The 18,061-nt window shown below is 39.0% G+C and overlaps 2 protein-coding genes across 3 annotated transcripts; both read right to left on the reverse strand.

Moving 5' to 3' along the window:
• Positions 1-33: 33 nt before the first annotated feature.
• On the reverse strand, positions 34-4,296 carry LOC131146067 (mitochondrial outer membrane protein porin of 36 kDa-like). Of its 2 annotated transcripts, XM_058095351.1 has the most exons (7): positions 3,565-3,635; positions 3,366-3,459; positions 3,181-3,266; positions 2,931-3,011; positions 2,660-2,721; positions 2,269-2,477; positions 34-601 (listed from the first exon to the last, which is right to left on the reverse strand). In XM_058095351.1, the coding sequence occupies exons 3-7, from the start codon at positions 3,227-3,229 to the stop codon at positions 295-297; spliced, it is 708 nt and encodes a 235-aa protein (XP_057951334.1). In that variant the 5' UTR covers positions 3,230-3,266; positions 3,366-3,459; positions 3,565-3,635; the 3' UTR covers positions 34-294. The 2 variants fall into 2 exon arrangements, with proteins under 2 accessions (XP_057951334.1, XP_057951333.1); XM_058095350.1 differs by having other exon boundaries at positions 3,181-4,296.
• Positions 4,297-4,864: 568 nt separating this feature from the next.
• On the reverse strand, positions 4,865-5,233 carry LOC131146068 (uncharacterized). The gene has a single exon (XM_058095352.1). It carries the CDS (start codon positions 5,219-5,221, stop codon positions 4,865-4,867), a length of 357 nt encoding a protein of 118 aa, XP_057951335.1. The 5' UTR covers positions 5,222-5,233.
• Between the last annotated feature and the right edge of the window lie 12,828 nt (positions 5,234-18,061).

Raw genomic sequence — 18,061 nt, forward strand, 5'->3', positions numbered from 1 at the left:
TTTGACATTCACATTCCAAATGCTGGTCCATCAAAACAACCCTAATTATGAAATCATCTCATAACTCAACTTCAGATATCATGCAACAAAACAACTTTTCTGCTGATTTCTCTCTAGTTAGCATGCATTATTCTCTCATTTTCTCCGTTACTTCCACTCAACATTGAAGCAAAATACAGCAGCATGCACTGAAAGCTTTACGTGTGGTTTGTGACACCAGAAAAGCGTACTCTGGTGGTCCATGATCATCAAAGTATGTTATTTTCAGTTTCTCTATAATGGCTCCACTACTGATTAGGGTCTGAAAGCTACAGACAGCCCAGCCTTGGCGCCCCTTTTAGTAGCACTGGTTTCCACCTCTGCAGCCATTGTTATGAAGAAATTTGGCAACAATTCATGTTGAATGATGGCGCCTATCCTGCCATAGGTGCTCACTCGAGCCTTCACCAATGTAGTTGGGAACAGCAAATGCTGGGTGCCAATAGTTACGTAACTACTGTGGCCTGAAAAGCTGTGTGCCAACTCTGCTGCAATCGCTGTGTTGGTTAGGGGGTTCAAGGTGTGGTAGCAGGAAGCCCTTACAGTGTCACCCATGTCATTCCTGCATTATCAGAAGACATCAAAGTTCCTGCTGACTTTGGCTGAAATTTGCAAGTACCAGTGACTAAAAAAGATGTTAGTAATAATGAGGGAGAGGTGAAAAAGAACCTAGATAAGTAATGCAATCTAGTATTCACCCTGAATCTCTGGTTTACGAGAAAAGAGTAAAAAATTAACCCGTTTGTTGGCTTGAGTTGGAGTGGAACTCCTGTTGTCTGGGGCAATCAGCAATGGTGTTTGATATAGTGTGGGGAAAACAAGGAATCTGAAGGCATCAATTCATTCTCATGTTAGCTTTGATAGAATGGCTCTGAAGTCAAAAGCTCGATATTTTTAGCTAATGGAGAAATGGGTGTTGAGATCTTCCTGTGTGCTGTGTTCCACTGATCATCAGCCAGGGTGATGATCAGTGGGACTTGTGGAAATGTCGATCTCAAGGCTATATTATGGGAGTGGGATCTGTTGGGATATGCAAGAAGAGGAGTTGATTTGGCTGCTTCTGTTCAAAGTTTATGGAGAGGAGAGAGGAATTGCTGAACTATAAATTCTCTTGTAAATATATGCTGGAGGTGCTGGGCATGTATACAGGGATGCCTAGATTAGATTAGCAAAGAGTACTAGAATTAAAGATTCAGACAGGAGGTGTTTATATGTGGAATTCACTCTGGAATATAGAATGGTGAAAGATTTACTCCTGATTCTTATTTCCTGTATTGTATTGTCTGGGAGTTGCTGGAATTTAGGTTGAGAAACAGCATAGTAAATGGTTGTTTGGTTGTTGCTTTGTATTTTGCTTATTGCTTTCTTTTATGGCCTGTTGGAATTGTTATCCATCTTTTGTTTCTTTGCTCATTTGGCAGAGGAGATCTAGGGGTAGCTCTTGGTTAATTTCACATTAAATCACGATATTTGACATATAACCCAGGAAGTTTTAAAATTGAATCATTATCTTCAATATATGATGGGAAAACGTTTATGTAAGCATCATGTTACCCCTTTGGCGTGAGCTCAGAATATAAACTGCAATCAATCTTTTTCAATGGTAATTTGGTCTGCTTAACAAATGTCAAAAGGAAACATGATGCTCACGAGAGCCTTTTATGTCCATTAGCTAGACAAATATCATCTCTTGGATTGATTTGAAACAATTTTCTTTCTTTAATTACGTGTTGAAATGAAATATCGGTGTTTAATGTGAAACTGACCCTAAACGTTAAGGACTAATCATGTACTTTGCCCCAAAATTTATTGTTTATGACGAACATAATTACAATAAAATTCACTTTTTTAAATGTCAAGTTTACTTGTTCTTGTGGTGGCATGCTTCAATTGCTTAGGAGCTTGCAGTTTCGTATTCTATTGTACTCCCAAATTGGTGGGATGGGGGATCTGGGGCTTTCCTTATTAGTTCTCCACAAAGATCTTTTACGAAACAGGATAACCTCATTAGTACTTTAGAAGCAACTTGGAAGAGATAATGAGGAAATTTTGGGTGTTTGTTTTGCAGCCCAAGGTTTTGGTTCTTTGGTGTTTGTGTGTAGTAATGTGTTTGGGTTGATGTTTCATTTATCAGTTTCCAGAGTTTGCTTTTATCAGTCATTGCATGCATTTGCGATGATATACGGCCATCTCCTTTTCTGTTTTAGTATATGGAAGGAATTGACTTACAGGTTCAAGGAAGCAATGAGGAAGTCAGTGTTGAAGTTCAAACCAAGGTTGCATCTTGTAAACATCCGGGATGCAGTGTTGAAGCCCAGTTCGGTCCCAACAGAGAGAAGACTGCCTCCAATTACAGTCGAGAAGCTTAGTGTGGGTTTAAAACTTAACCCAACGCCTGCTGCAATTCCCCCACAGTCATGCAAGTATTGCAGTTCCACCTGTTACGTTAATCAATAATTATTGAAGTCTCTGCGCATGGTAACACCTCTGAAACAACTACATTCACGTAAATTGAATGCAGAGAAGTTAAACCCAATGAATGCATATATTCATCCAGGTATTAGAACGCCCAAAAACAGGGGTTCATAGGAGAGGAGATTGGCAAAAAATAAAGTCATACCTTGTTAGCATCAGGAAGGACGAATCTAAATACAGTCTTGAGTCTAGGGGCAATGTCTTCACCTGTAACAGAAGTTAAAGGCAATGCCGTTCATGACTATACAAAACAATGATTTTGCTGAAAACAAATTTCTTGAAATGGAAAGAATTTTATAGAGATAAAGCTTTAATGAACAAATATTCATTCTTCAATTAACAGAATCGCAGGAAAATGGATTTTTAGAAAGAATTCTCAGTATATCACAAGAGCCTGGGAGAAGATTCATACTCACATGAGACACCAAAACTCCAGTCAAGATATTGGCCATGGTATTGACTTGGTGGATGTTCAATGTGACCTTTGTAGAGAAGATCTAATTCAAGAAAAATGTCTAAGAAACTATATAATAGGATGGAATGTAAAGTCCATGCTAGAAAACATTCAAGTGGATGCAAATAACAGGTTATCTCTAAAAAAGATTATATTTAGTTTGCATCAGAAAAACAGATTTTGAGTGAATTTAACAACAGATTATGATAAACCTCTGGCTTTTTTGCCGATGTCGAAGTAAAATCCGGGATGATTGCTCATTTGTCAAAGAATGAATGGAGATAAGAACTCTTGCCTCCTGGGTTTTGTTTCATGGCCAACGCAATTTATTAGCTATGAAATGAAATTAAAAGCCAAGTGAGAAGCTTCCCTGTGTACGTGATCTCAGAAATTGGACCTTGTCGAAAGTGAAACTTCCAAGAACCTCTCTATGTTGAATTTGGTGGCCCGTTGGGGCCAGTCTCTAATATGCCTACGATTCAGAGATGGGACTGGAGGATGGTAAGAAGAAGATACGAATGTATTGACAACAGAAGAGTATACTACTCAAATCCGGCTTGCATATGGGAAGTCCCAGTCCAAAACAATACAAGTACCTCCAAGATCCCAATATTCAGGGGCGAATTCCACTTGATAAATTTCCCTGAAAACCCTAGTGATTAAATATTTATCGTTTCAAGTTTAATCTCATGTTTCCGGAACGTTCGTATATGTTCTTTTGTCTTGCTTTTTACTTTTTCTTTCAACAGGGACGTCCGGGTCAGTGCAAGTACAGAACATGCAGGACAATTACAGTAGAAATGGCAAGTCTGGCTACATGTAAACTACTTGTAACTCATTAAAATATGTATTTCAGGTTTTCAAAATGGAAGCAAGTGATCATCAATATATGGGAGTGAGTATGATTTCAGAATGTCGTATAGATGATATCACCATTACAACCAAGGAGGAGTGCTCAAATGCAAATGGGCAGTCTTCAAGCACTTTCAGGGATGAAGTTGGACAATTCGCTTCTAAACTTGATACTGACTTCAGAATCTAATGAAGGGACATGTTGGAGGGCAGACAGTACATCAAAATCAAAATTTGGTAGAAAATTGGGTTAGTCAGGCAAGCAAACATCTACATGTATGCTACTGCTACCAGTGTAAAAGCCATGGTACACTGGATAGGTGCTTGTATACTGGAGGTGATTCTAATATAGTTGAGTTGATCTATTTTGGAGCTTCGCGTTCTACCAGGAAACATCATAAAGAAGTGATTCCCGCTCCTGACTTTACCTCTCTCTTAATCAAACTGACATTTCAACCTCTTCTTTGGATTATCTCAGTGAACATTTTCATCCATCACTTGACCACTATCAAACCTTCTTAATTTTCTCCCGTTCCTAGACCGCTATACAACCCGTGATCAGCCAAGTACTCTCTCTCTCTCTGCGCATATATGAGTGCATGACGTTGACATACAATCTTCTACCGTTTGAGTAGAGCAAGATAATGTCTGTATGTGTGTATCTATATGCAGTGTATGTGTGTGTGTGTAGTCCTAGTAAATATTTCAACTAATGATTTAATCGGTTAAGGTGAAAGTTTGGTTTGTGAACAATTGAATTCTCTTGGACGAGGCATCGTTCCTCGCAATGTCTGAATGCAGTATATATGGGTTATTCTGGTTTCCTGAATATTCACATTTTTCTTCCCATTCATATTCCATGTACCTCTTTGATGCATTTATAAACTGATTTCTTGTCCATTCATAGAAAATCTTTTATATACAAACAAACATATGTAAAGAATATTACTGTGCTCTTCTGACATGGCTAACATGCGTATTTCAAATTTCTCGACTTTAATGGGGACTACTAAACCCGATTCATTGATCGATCTAACATGAGATCTAGGCTGCTTCGGTTGGTTTGGCAGCGGTTTGTTCTGCCTCATGAAGGAGTCTCAAGATCTCATCCCTCTTTGTTGCCAATGCTTGCATCTTCGCGTTGATCTTTTCGAGCTTAAGCTTTAATTTTGCAGGATCCTTCTTGTCCTCTGGATTCTTGTTCTTCTTCTTCTTCTTCTCTTTTCCACCATTTTCTTTCTCCTCATCATCTTTAACTTCCTTCTCTTTCTGCTTCTTCTCTTTTTTATTTTCTTTTTCTCCAATCCCATCTGCATCCGGGTGTTTCCCTTTCTCTTTCTCTTCATGGTGCTTTTCCTTCTTTGGAATTTCATTCTTCTCATCATCTTTTGTTTCTCCCATTATCTTAATTAATACTGCAACTGCTTTTGACTTGTTAAGACTTTGTTCTGAAATAAAAAACACGAGCAAAAGTTAAGACATTGAAAACCAAAATAAACTTACCATGCATATTGTATAGATACCACTTCAAATCAATCTCAGGCGAATAAAAAAAGATCAGGAAAGAAAATCTGCAGATGATGAATAACAGACCTGTGATGAAAAATCTCAATCCTTTCTTGAGTCCCTGCAGAGATGGAGAAGTAGAATTCAAATCCCACAGCCGTTTAATTTATATATGATGCAGGATGGACGTAATTAATCTCTCTCTCTCTCTCTCTCTCTCTCTAGTTCCGGCTATATGTATGTAGTGAAATGAGAGGTTTAAACAATCCATGGAACCAGTGGGCAGAGGAGCACTAGTTTTTGCGGGAATTGAGGATACCCACTGAAGATGCATTCTGAAATTTCAACCCAAGAATTTTTTTTGGAAGCAATTTTTTCGAAAGAAAAATTATGACCCTGCAAAATTCAGATAGCAGTGGAAGACCTGTCTAAAATAAATAAGATAGTTGTTGGGAGTATGAATTTTAGGATTTGGGTTTAGAAGAAATTCAATATAATTAGATTATATTATATTCAAATCCATTCAAATTCAAATTTAAAGTCTAATTGCTTGACTACAAATATTAAACCTTTTCAAGTTATCATTTTTGCTCATAATATTATTATAAAGATTTTTTATATTTTAAATAAAAATTTTATTTAATCTTACACAAATTTAAATTTGAAAATTCTAATTCCAGAATAAAAAAAATCAATTGGAAGGGCCTGACGTTGAGATGCAGCAAGTTGGTGGGCACAGTTTCCAGTATCACTAATCATATAGCCATGGGCAGCGTAAGTGGGCTTCACCTGGGCTGCAACTGGATGCCAAGTTGAATGGGCCTATATGCGCAAGTCCATAACGCTGAGATGCATGGGCCTTGCCACGAGGGTATAAAGGGCCCACAACCCCACTGAAAATGGTTTTCTTGGTTTCAATTGACCCAAGGGCCAAGCGCATGGATTCCCTCTTCGAGAGATTTCTTCACTATTCCTTCTCTCTCTAATTTTTTATACTTATTATTTTCTCACCATTAAAAAATATACATATATAAAAAAATTGCATTGGGTATTGAAAAACATCATATTACGAATATATGGACCCGTTTAGTTAGTACAAAATAAATGAACAATGATGAAAATTTTTAGCATTAATTCCTTGTGGAAATAGTTTTAGATTTTTCGTGTCTAATTTTTCAAATTACAAAAAAAAAAAAAAAAAAAAATCAGCTTATTTTTCAATTTTAAAATTTATATATGAAATTTAGAAGGCATTTTTTTATATTTTCTTAATTTTTGACTTCTAATTTTGTGTATGACAACATAAAATTTGAATTTTGGATATTGATTTGTGTGCATTATGTATTAAGTTTGCTCTAAGTTTACTTAAATTCAAATCTGAGTCTTATAATCCATGACTATATTTTAAAAAAATTTAAAAATAAGTTGTTTTTTTTTGGTTATTAATTTGAAAAATTTGCAAATAAAAAAATGGTTGGTACAACTACATAAGCTCCTTATTTTTTTTCTTTTTAATATGAATTTTGGAAAAAAAAAATAAGATGAATTTTTTTTTATATATAATTTAGGAAAATTTAAACATAAAAAATGGAGAATGTTATATACAACTAATGGGCCTTATATATTGTATTCACGATTTCGCATCGGATATATATTGGTTCCAATTTTGTGAAATATCTTTCATGGAAGAAAAGTATGAGATCTAAAGGACTAAAGTGGTTGACCAAATATGAGCCACTTTAACGAGAGGATAAGAGATCTAGAAAGATCTTAAGAATTACAAAAGCTTAATTTGATATTGTTAGCCCTCTCGACAAAAGTATATACTACTTGGAGAATTGAGCCATATTTGCATAGTCTTTTTGCAAACATCAAAATCCAATTTTCTAGAATTTTATACATTTTTTAAAAATATTCTTGATTACATGTGGCATGTTTTATCCACATTAATTAAACTATTTCTTAAAAAAATTACTCTCTCTCTCCATCGTTTTTTACATACCTTACTTCCTATTTTAATCCACCTCGTTTTCACCTTAATTTTAAATTTTTTTAATTAAAATTAAAAAATAACTTATTATGAATGTCGTTTTAAGTTTTAAAGAACAAATTTATTAAAATACAAAAGACTAATAATTTTAAAATGTAATTCACAATTAGATGAAGTTTGATGACTTGGGAGAATAATTACACGAAGGGAATAAAGGGGCTCATAAATTATAGCTTAAGGTAAATGTCTCCTATGACTCCCTTTGTTAAAGGTACTTGATATTAAATGCCAAAAGGGATCTTTGAGTCTAGGGAGAAGGTAAATGTCAAGGGCCAAATATTTCACACCTTATGAAGGATCGTGTGGTACTAACTAACACTCTTGCATAATTAGTCAGCCAAAGATTAATATGGTTTACCAACATAATACATTCACAACAGTTGAATGTAAAATGAAACTAGCAAGCAATTCATGAAAATAAATGACAAACAAAAGGTAAACATTGAAGCGACGTAATTCATTAAACAACACTTTTGTAAGCAACATGTGTTCAACAAGGGAGGCAAGTAGGCTAAACATGTTTACAAAAGTTAGTGAGTTTTACAAAATCAATGAATACTCATTCTCCTCTAAAAAGTTTTATATGCTATTGTATCTCTAGTACTAGGAAACTTCAAATTGTCCAAGGATTCATACTTTTTTTTTTTTACATTGAGTCTTAATCCTACTCAAAGCAAAACCTATACTACTATTTATATGATGGTAACCCATCCTATGCACATAAGACAAAGTGATCACAAGTGAGCATAATGCCCTGAACATGCTCAATTTATGACATTCTCCCCCACTTATGTGGTCGATGTTATTGTAGGCTTTGACACTAGGTACTTTTCAACTTGGTCCATGAACGGTTACATGTCTTCCACTAAAAATCTAGCTAATTTCTTTGTCTTCAAGGCCTTTTCACTTCACTTGTGTTACTTCTTCCATTATGATGCGATCTCTCTATTTGTAGGGATGACTTTAACTTCTTTTTTGTCAGGTTACTATCTTCATTGGTGCTCTAATTGGCTGAATTTTTCTTGGATCTTTAGTGTTGGCATTAAATGACTTGAGGAAGGTCATATGAAACACAGGATGCACTTTTGTCCAAGTCGGAGGATTAACTTTGTTAGAGGCCTTCTTGAATTTAGCCAACATGGGGACTTGTCCTTCATATTTGCAAAGTAGTATCTTATCTCAACCCTATAATGACTTAATCTACTCATGATGGACCTTAACAAGCACCAATAATTTAACCATGTTGAAGTGCAATGGTCTTCTACCCTGATCTTTCCACTTCTTCATTCGTTTGGAAGTTTTTTCTAGGTAGGCTCAGGCAATCTATAATTTTGCCTCCATTCTTTAGTGAATATGCGTGCTCTTCGAATCTTCGTTCTATACAAATTATCCAATGTGTAAGGTAACAATGGCCGCTGACTTATAATAATCTTGAAAGGACTCTTATTGGTTGTTGAACTCTTTCGGGTATTGAAAAAGAACTAAGCCATATCAAGTAGTTGCACCTAATTTTTTTTTTTATTAGTAGTGATGAAATAGTGCAAGTACTCTTTTAGTTGCCCATTGAATCTCTCCTTATGTCCATCTATCTCCAGGTGGTAACTTAAAAAAATGTCAAGTTATGAACAGAGGATTTTGAAATTTTTTTTTTAAAAGTTGCCATTGAATCTTAGTCACTAATAATGTCTTCGGGAACAATCCAACAACTCACAATATGATTGAAAAAGTAATTGTCTCCTTTGCCGAGCAATAATTTGGTGTAGGTATAAAAGTATTGTACTTTGAAAACCTGGCTATAACCACAAGTATAGACCCCTGCTTCTCCCCCTTTTGGAAGGTTGGTAATGAATTCAAGTTGTTGGCCTAACAAGGCTTATTCTTGGTTTTGATAATGACAAACAAAGGAATCTAATTGTGTCTTTAAGTGAATTTTTAGGTATTATATCTTACAAGCACAATGGTTCATATTTAAAATTTAAAAGCCATGATGAAAACAAACTAAATGAAAATGGCTAGAGTTTGGAAGAAGATAAAGTTTTAAGACATGAGGACCTAGATTTATTTCTTGTTTAAAGTAATAGAAGTATCATGTAAGTACTTCTCAAGTTTAAGTTTGTTTATGAAGCTTATAAGATAAATTGGACTTAGAGACCTATTTCAATGACTTGGAAAATATCTTTTCAAAGTCCAAACATCTTTTCAAAAGAAGACAAATGAATTTTGGAATAAAAAATAAAAGGAAAAATGAATTTCAGAAAGTTCGGGTGACCGAGGCTTAAGCTCAATCAACCGAATGTAGTTAACTGAACAACCTTGTCTGGCATTAGATAATTCGGGCGATTGGACACTTGGTTCAGTCAACTGAATGGGTAGTGCTGATTGAAAAAACCTAGATAGTGTTGGTTCAGATGACTGAACTAAAAGTTTAGTTGATCGAATAGGTTCAGGTGACTGAACTTCAAGTTCAGTCAACCAAAAGGCTACTATCTATTTGAAATTCATATTTTTAATTGGTTTGAGTGACCGAACTTCCAATTCAGTTGAACGAAGTACCCGATTTAAGTTACGAACAGTGCGATTTCTTTCCGTTTTTAAAATATATTGTTTCCAAAATTTGGGCAAACAGTTAGAATTCAAACCCATCTATGTAAGGGTAACCCTAATCATGATAGGGCAACCTAATTCCATAAAAAGTCATTGATTTCATCATTCAAACACTGTTGTGCGCCATTCTTCATCGCTGCAAATAATTTTTGGTTTTTTTCTTCATTTTTGCATCTTTCAATCTATAAAACCTAGAAAAACTTATTGAGCTTCATAGCAACTCATGTCACTCCCCGAACTTAGAAATGGGACCTAGGGGTGAAATAGTAATCTAACATGTCCCTGTATCATACAAATATCAACGATACAACACAATGAATGAGGGTCCGACCCCATGGGGTTCCTAGGAATCCTATATGCATCCATATACAACCAGGTATACAATAGAAAAAGCATCTTTCTATACATTTACAGTACCATACTAGAGTCTATACAAAAATGGAGTCCAGGTTCCATAAATACAAAACGTACATCTGGGTGCCAAACATACCCCAAAATAGGAACCCATAAAACAAAAGTCCTAGCACTTACCCAAGCGCTATCCGCAGTACACCGACCACTGCGCTCCCAACACCAGGACGCTAGTTCCAGTTACTCGAAGGACCTGTAAAATATGTACTTACAGTAAGGGTGAGACACATCTTAGTAAGGTAGATACAAGTTATATCGGTGTGTGGCATTTGAGTGTTATCATGATAGCAAAACATACAAAGTTAAATGCAATTCTAGTATTTTCATAATACACTTCCAGCACAGTGCATACATGCACACACACGCATATGCATGCCTATGATCTACCCGGTGTCGTCACACCCTTCGGCCCATAGCCGGCCCGCGATATCCTGCGTCGGCTCGTAGCTAGCCCGCGATACCAGGCGCCACTGTCGCATGGCATAGCCCTAGGCTCCCATGGCATCGTACTAGCGCAAACTGGTGGATCCACACCCTTCGGTGATCAACCGGTAAGGCTCACGCCCTCGGATATAGAGCCAGGCACTCTTACCAAACATGGCCTAACGATTTCATATGCCCACAAATATAGAGCCGGACAGTCTTTTAGTACCTGGAACAACTCAGAACCCAATTCCTATTGCATTTCAACAAAACACAACCATGCATGCTCATATAACCAAACAAACCACTCCCATTTGGTAATCCAAAAATCATGATTTTCCAAACATATACAGTTTAAATAAATTCAAGCCACGACCATCCCTATTACATAGTAAAAATCACCATATACATACGGTTTTCCAACAAAACCAGGGATGTAACCCAATACCCTTTTTTTCCCAAAACTGTAATATGAAAAACCCATAATTTTACCCATCAAATCCTCCCAAATGAGTAATCAAAACACACACAGGACTACGAGTGATAGTTCTACCGAGTCCGATTTCAAAAATAACTGACATAAACTGAATCCACTTACCTTTTCCCCAAAAGAGTAATCCTGAACTCTACGGCTCCTAAACAGCGAATCGAATTCTCAAAACCTATGAAACATAGTACAGAAAATACTCACGACTCCATTTTCTATCAAACTACCGGATCAAAAAAGAAAATCGAGCCTTACCTCGATTTTACGCCAAAATCCAAAAATGTCCGGAATGAGTTTACAATCAGTAAGTTTTGTAGAGAATCCTTCCTTGATCCTCGTGGTAATGTTGGATTATCGAATCAGACGATGAATGGTGAAGAAACCTAGAGAGAGAGTGTCATTCGAGTTCTAGAGAGAGGGAGAGAGAGAAAAGTTGCTAACTTAGCAACTAAGCAACCCAAAAATATCTTTTATAGCACCTTTGACTCAGCTGTCCTCGTTGACGAAATCGCGACCTCTTCGACGAGGCACTGAAGACACCTCGTCGACGAGACGGTGACCATGTCGACGAGCCTGAGATTCTGGATTTCCCCAAAACCCCTTGGCTTCTCCTCGTCGACAAGCCTCTGTACTTCATCGACGAGCAGCACAAGGGCTTCGTCTATGAAATCTGACTTCATCGACAAAGCTTGCTCAAATTCCAATTTCACCCTTCTCTTAATTATTTAAATTCATATATTACGGTTCAGGTTCTTACAACCTCTCCTCCTTACAAAAATTTCGTCCTCGAAATTTGCAATCTCTCATTCAAGAACTCATACATGCACACACTCGACTCTAAAACAGAAAAATTGGCGACTACCAAAACGCTATATACCCTCATTTATGGCGGATGAATACCGTGGTTACATACACATATCATCATAGGAGTTCACAAATACACACACTCTCAAAGACTAACCACCTATTCCAAACAAAGTAGGGTAATACACATACACTAGAACAACTGTGGATACTTCTAGCATATTTCTACTTCTAGCTCCCAAGAAGCTTCCTCAACCTCATGATTCTGCCATAATACCTTCACCAGCGGTATAACCTTGGTACGTAGCTTTTGAACTTTATAGTCCAAAATTCGAACAAGCACCTCCTCGTATGCTAAAGTATCCCCAATTTCCAAGTCTTTGTGAACAACAACATGTGATGGATCCAACACGTACCTTCTCAACATGGATACGTGAAACACATCGTGGATCCTCGAGAGTGCTGGGGGCAGTGCAATCCTGTAGGCTACCGGACTCACTCGCTCAAGAATCTTGAATGGTCCGATATATCTCGGGCTCAGCTTGTCTTTCTTCCCAAATCTCATCACCCATTTCATCGGAGCAATTCACAGAAATACCTTACCCCCCACCTTGAATTCCAATTCACGGTGGCGAACATCTGCGTAACTCTTTTGCCGACTCTGAGCCGATTTAATCCTATCCCGGATCAAACCCACCTTCTCAGACGCCTGCTACATGAGTTTAGGTCCTAACACCTGACGTTCACCAACCTCATCCCAATACAGAGGAGATCGACACCTCCGACCATATAGAGTCTCAAATGGTGCCATCCTGATACTAGCTTGGAAGCTATTGTTATAAGCGAACTCCGCCAGTGGCATAAACTGTAACCAACTACCCCCGAAGTCTAACACGCAAGCTTGTAACATATCTTCCAAGATTTGTATTGTTCTCTCCGACTGTCCATCAGTCTGGAATGGAACTTTGTACTGAAAGTAAGCTTCAACCCCAGTGCTTCCCTCAAGCTCTTCCAGAAATGAGAGGCAAACCTCGGGTCTCGATTAGACACAATGGACACTGACACTCCATGCATTCTGACTATCTCCTGCACATATAGGTCCACTAGTCTATTCAAAGGGTAGCTAACTTTCATCAGTATGAAATAAGCAGATTTCGTCAATCTATCCACAATCAACCAAATGACATTCTGCTCGTGCAGTGCTGGTAGCAATCCAGTCACAAAATCCATGGAAATATGCTCACATTTCCATTCCGAAATTGCTAAGGGCTGCAACGGTCCTATTGACCTCTGATGTTCAGCTTTTACCTGCTGACACGTCAAACACTGCTCTATAAACTAAGCAATCTGCCTCTTCATACCAGTCCACCAGAAGGTCTTGCACAAGTCATTATACATCTTCGTGCTACCAGAATGTACCATATATACAGAACGATGCACTTCCTCTAGAATTGTCCTTCTGATCTCGTCATCATTCAGAGCACATAGCCTGGTTCCAAATCTCAACACACTTCCCCCGGAGATGTTGAACTCTGTAGCCAAACCCTACTGCACTTTCTCCACAGTTTCAACCAACTTTGCATCACTAGCCTGCGCAACTTTAATACGCTCAAACAAAGTCAGTTGGACCACCAAACTAGCAATACATGCCTGATGATCATTTAACACCAACTCTATACCAAGGCTTTCCAGATCCAGTCTGATATGATGTTGAGCTACCACTGCAGATACTGCCGCATGCTTTGATTTCCGACTCAATGCATCAACCACCACATTAGATTTCCTCGGGTGATAACTGATGGTACAATTGTAGTCCTTAATCAACTCAATCCACTGTCTCTGCCTCATATTCAACTCATCCTGCATGAAAAAGTACCTGAGACTTTTGTGATCAGTGAAAATCTCGCATTGCACACCATACAAATAGTGTCGCCAGATCTTCAGTGCATATACAACAGCAACCAACTCCAAATCATGCATAGGGTAATTCTTCTCGTATTCCTTCAGTTGCCAAGAAGCATACGCTACTACCTTACCCTGTTGCATAAGCACGCATCCCAAACCTTTTAGAGACACGTCGCTAAAAATCACAAATCAGCCATCCCCCGAAGGAATGGTCAAACCGGAGCAGTAACCAGCCGGTGCTTCAACTCCTGAAAACACTTCTTGCAATCACTGATTCACCCAAAATTCACTCCCTTTCTGGTCAATCGAGTTAGGGGCCTAGACAGTTTAGAGAAACCTTCCACAAACCGACGATAGAAACCCGCTAGTCCCAGAAAACTCCAAACCTTATGCACACTCTTTGGCCTCATCCAGTCAACCACAACTTTGATTTTTCTAGGATCAACTGATATACCATCACCAGTTACTACATGGCCCAAGAATGCCACCTAATTCAACCAGAATTCACACTTCTTTAGCTTGGCATACAACTTCCTTTCTCGCAGAATCTGTAGTACTAACCTAAATGGTTTTCATGCTCTTCCAAACTCCTTGAAGACGCCAAAATATTGTCGATACACTACTACGAGCTGGTTTAGGTACTCACGAAAAACCCTGTTCATTAGGTCCATGAACATCGCCGAAGCATTCGTCAACCCAAAAGGCATGACGAAGAACTCATAGTGGCCATATCTGGTTCGGAAAGCAGTCATCGCCACATCATCAGATCGAACCCTCACCTGATGATACCCTGACCGTGGGTCGATCTTTGAAAAGACCTGCGTCCCCTGTAACTGGTCAAATAGATCATCAATATGAGGCAAAGGGTAACGATTCTTCACCGTCACCTTGTTAATCTCATGGTAATCAATGCACATACGCATCGACCCATCCTTCTTCTTCACAAACAACACTGGAGCTCCCCAGGGTGAAACACTCAGTCGGATAAAGCCCTTGTCTAGCAATTCCTGCAACTGATCCTTTAATTCCTGCAATTCTTCTAGAGCCATCAGTTATGGAGCTTTAGTGATTGGTGCCTTGCCAGGTGGCAACTTTATCGCAAACTCCACCTCACGATCCAGAGGCAAACCGGGTAAATCTTCTGCCCCAGGAACTCGCTGACTACTTGAATATCCTCAAGTTTCAACTCATCTTGCGGAAGTTCCTTCACATAAGCTAGGTACCACTGACACCCGTCCAAGAGTAACCTTCTCACCTGTAATGCCGATAGAACCTGTGGTGTCGAACGCATACTCGATCCCACAAATTCATACTCCTGCTCCCCAGGAGGTCTGAAAACTACTACCTTCCTACAACAATCAATTACAGCATAACTGGAGAACAACCAACCCATTCCTAGAATGATATTGAACGCCGACATATCGTATACCATAAAATTCGTCGGTAGCAACCTTCTCTAAATCACTGGGAAATTAGCTAACATCATCCTACAGAATGATATACTCCTAGATGGTGTAGCAACATATAATACCTTATTCATGGCTTGGGTTTCAACCCCACACAGCTTAACAAAACTCACAAATAAAAAAGAATGGGTCGTACCCGAATCAAACAAAACAGAAGCTTTATTTGAAAGCAATAATAAGGTACCTGTCACTACGTTCCCTGCATGTTCAGCATCAGCTGGAGTAAGAGAGTATACTCTGGCCGGAGTTGTATTTGCCTGGATAGTTCCCTGAGATATTAGATTGCTACCCTAGTTCACACTAGATGTAGGCATGTCTCGCTTCGGTACACGATAATCGCGAGCCATGTGGCCTGACTGGCCACATTTGTAGCAGTTACCCCCAAATGACTAGCACTCGCCCTCGTGCCATCTGAGGCACTTGGTACAACGATTCTGCGTTTGACTGGCCTGAGTACCCTGGCGCTCGATATTCTGACGGTAACCCGAGCCCTTGTTCCTCTTCTTCCACGATCATTGATGAGATCCCGATTGAGAACCAGAAGGTACTGTCCTCTTCTTTGATTCCTGATCCACTTCATCCTCTCGGATGCCAATCTCGATCACCGTGGCCTTATCTACCAAAACCTAGAACTCGCAAATCTAAAGCATACCCACTAACCTGCGGATATCCTTCCTGAAACCCTTCTCAAATGTCCGAGTCTTCTTGTACTCATGAGTGGAGGCCGAGAAGTATCTTTCAAAGAACACCTCCTTGAAACGGCTCCAAGACATCTCAGAGACATCGGCTTTCAACTTCTCTAGAAGACTTACTGCAGTCGACCAATGCCCTGCCTCCCCAAATAGCTGGAAGGTAGCGTATAGGACTCTCTGCTCATCTGTACAGTGGAGGACCTCCAGAATCCTCTCGGTCTTTTCGACCTAGTCCTCCTCTATAATTGGGTCGGGCCCCCCTGCAAACGTCGGCGAGTGCATGCGTGTGAACCTCTCGATGGTACACCCCGCAGTAGTAGGAGAGCATTCGCATCTCCTAACACTCTGCCCGATTTCCCGCATGACCTGCCTTGTCAAACCTTGAGGCACTAACGGAGACTCATCACTCGTAGTCTCCTCAGAGCCACTCTTCAAGTTGTTATCCTTGGGTTCCATTCTGAAAATACAATAGGAACCTACTAGCATTTCCACGCATGTACAGTTAACACAAATTTCTACAACTAATAATGTTAACTACCACCTCTCAGGGCTAGGTCTGTCCTATCACACTAACACAGAAGTCATCAATGGTTTGCCATGATTTTACTGAAATTGTCATTCCAAGAAAAACACGGAATACCACCAACGAATCCTTGTCTAGCAACAAGACAACCCTTGACCTACTTTACCCAATTCCAACATCCTATACTCTGGTACGTATTCATAACCATGCCTAACCAAGTCAACAAGACCTAACAACCTGGTTTTGCTCTGATTACAAGCTGTCGCGCCCCGAACCCAGAATTGGGACCCAGAGGTGAAATAGTAATCTAACATGTTCCTGTATCATACAAATATCAACGATACAACACAATGAATAAGGGCTCGACCCCATGGGGTTCCCAGGCACCCTATATGCATCCATATACAACCACGTACACGGCAAAAAAAGGGTCTTTCTGTACATATACAGTACCATACCAGAGTCCATACAAAAATGGAGTCTAGGCTCTATACATACAAAACGTACATCCAGGTGCCAAACATAGCCCAAAACGGGAACCCGTGAAACAAAATTCCTAGAACTTACCCAAGCACTACTTGTAGTACACCGGCCACTGTGCTCCCAACACCAAGATGCTAGTTCCTGTTACTTGAAGGACCTGTAAAATGTATACGTAAAATAGGGGTGAGACACATCTTAGTAAGGCAGATACATGTTATATCAGTGTGTGGCATTTGAGTGTTATCATGACAGAAAAACATACACAATTAAATGCAATTCCAATATTTTCACAATACACTTCTAGTACAGTGCATACGTGCACACATATGCATAAGCACGCGCATTATCGACCCGTTGTCGTCACACCCCTTGGCTCGTAGCTGGCCCATGATACATGGTGCCACTGACACATGGCATAGCCCCAGGCTCCCATAGCATTGTAATGACGAAAACTGGTGGATCCACGCCCTTTAGTGATCAACTGGTAAGGCTCACGCCCTCGGATATAGAGCCAGACACTCTTTCCAAACATAGCCTAGCGATTTCATATGCTCACGGATATAGAGTCGGACACTTTTAAGTACATGGAACAACTCGAAACCTAGTTCCTATTGCATTTCAACAAAACACAATCATGCATGCTCATATAACCAAACAAACCACACCCATTTGGTAATCCAAAAATCATGATTTTCCAAACATATACAGTTTAAATAAATTCAAGGCACGACCAGCCCTATTACACAGTATAAATCACCATATACATACGGTTTTCTAACAAAACCAGGGATGTAACCCAATACCTCATTTTTCCCAAAACTGTAACACGAAAAACCCATAATTTTACCCATTAGATCCCCCCAAATGAGTAATCAAAATACACACAG

The sequence above is a fragment of the Malania oleifera genome, chromosome 13 (assembly GCF_029873635.1).
Source record: "Malania oleifera isolate guangnan ecotype guangnan chromosome 13, ASM2987363v1, whole genome shotgun sequence".
Classification (NCBI taxonomy): domain Eukaryota; kingdom Viridiplantae; phylum Streptophyta; class Magnoliopsida; order Santalales; family Ximeniaceae; genus Malania; species Malania oleifera.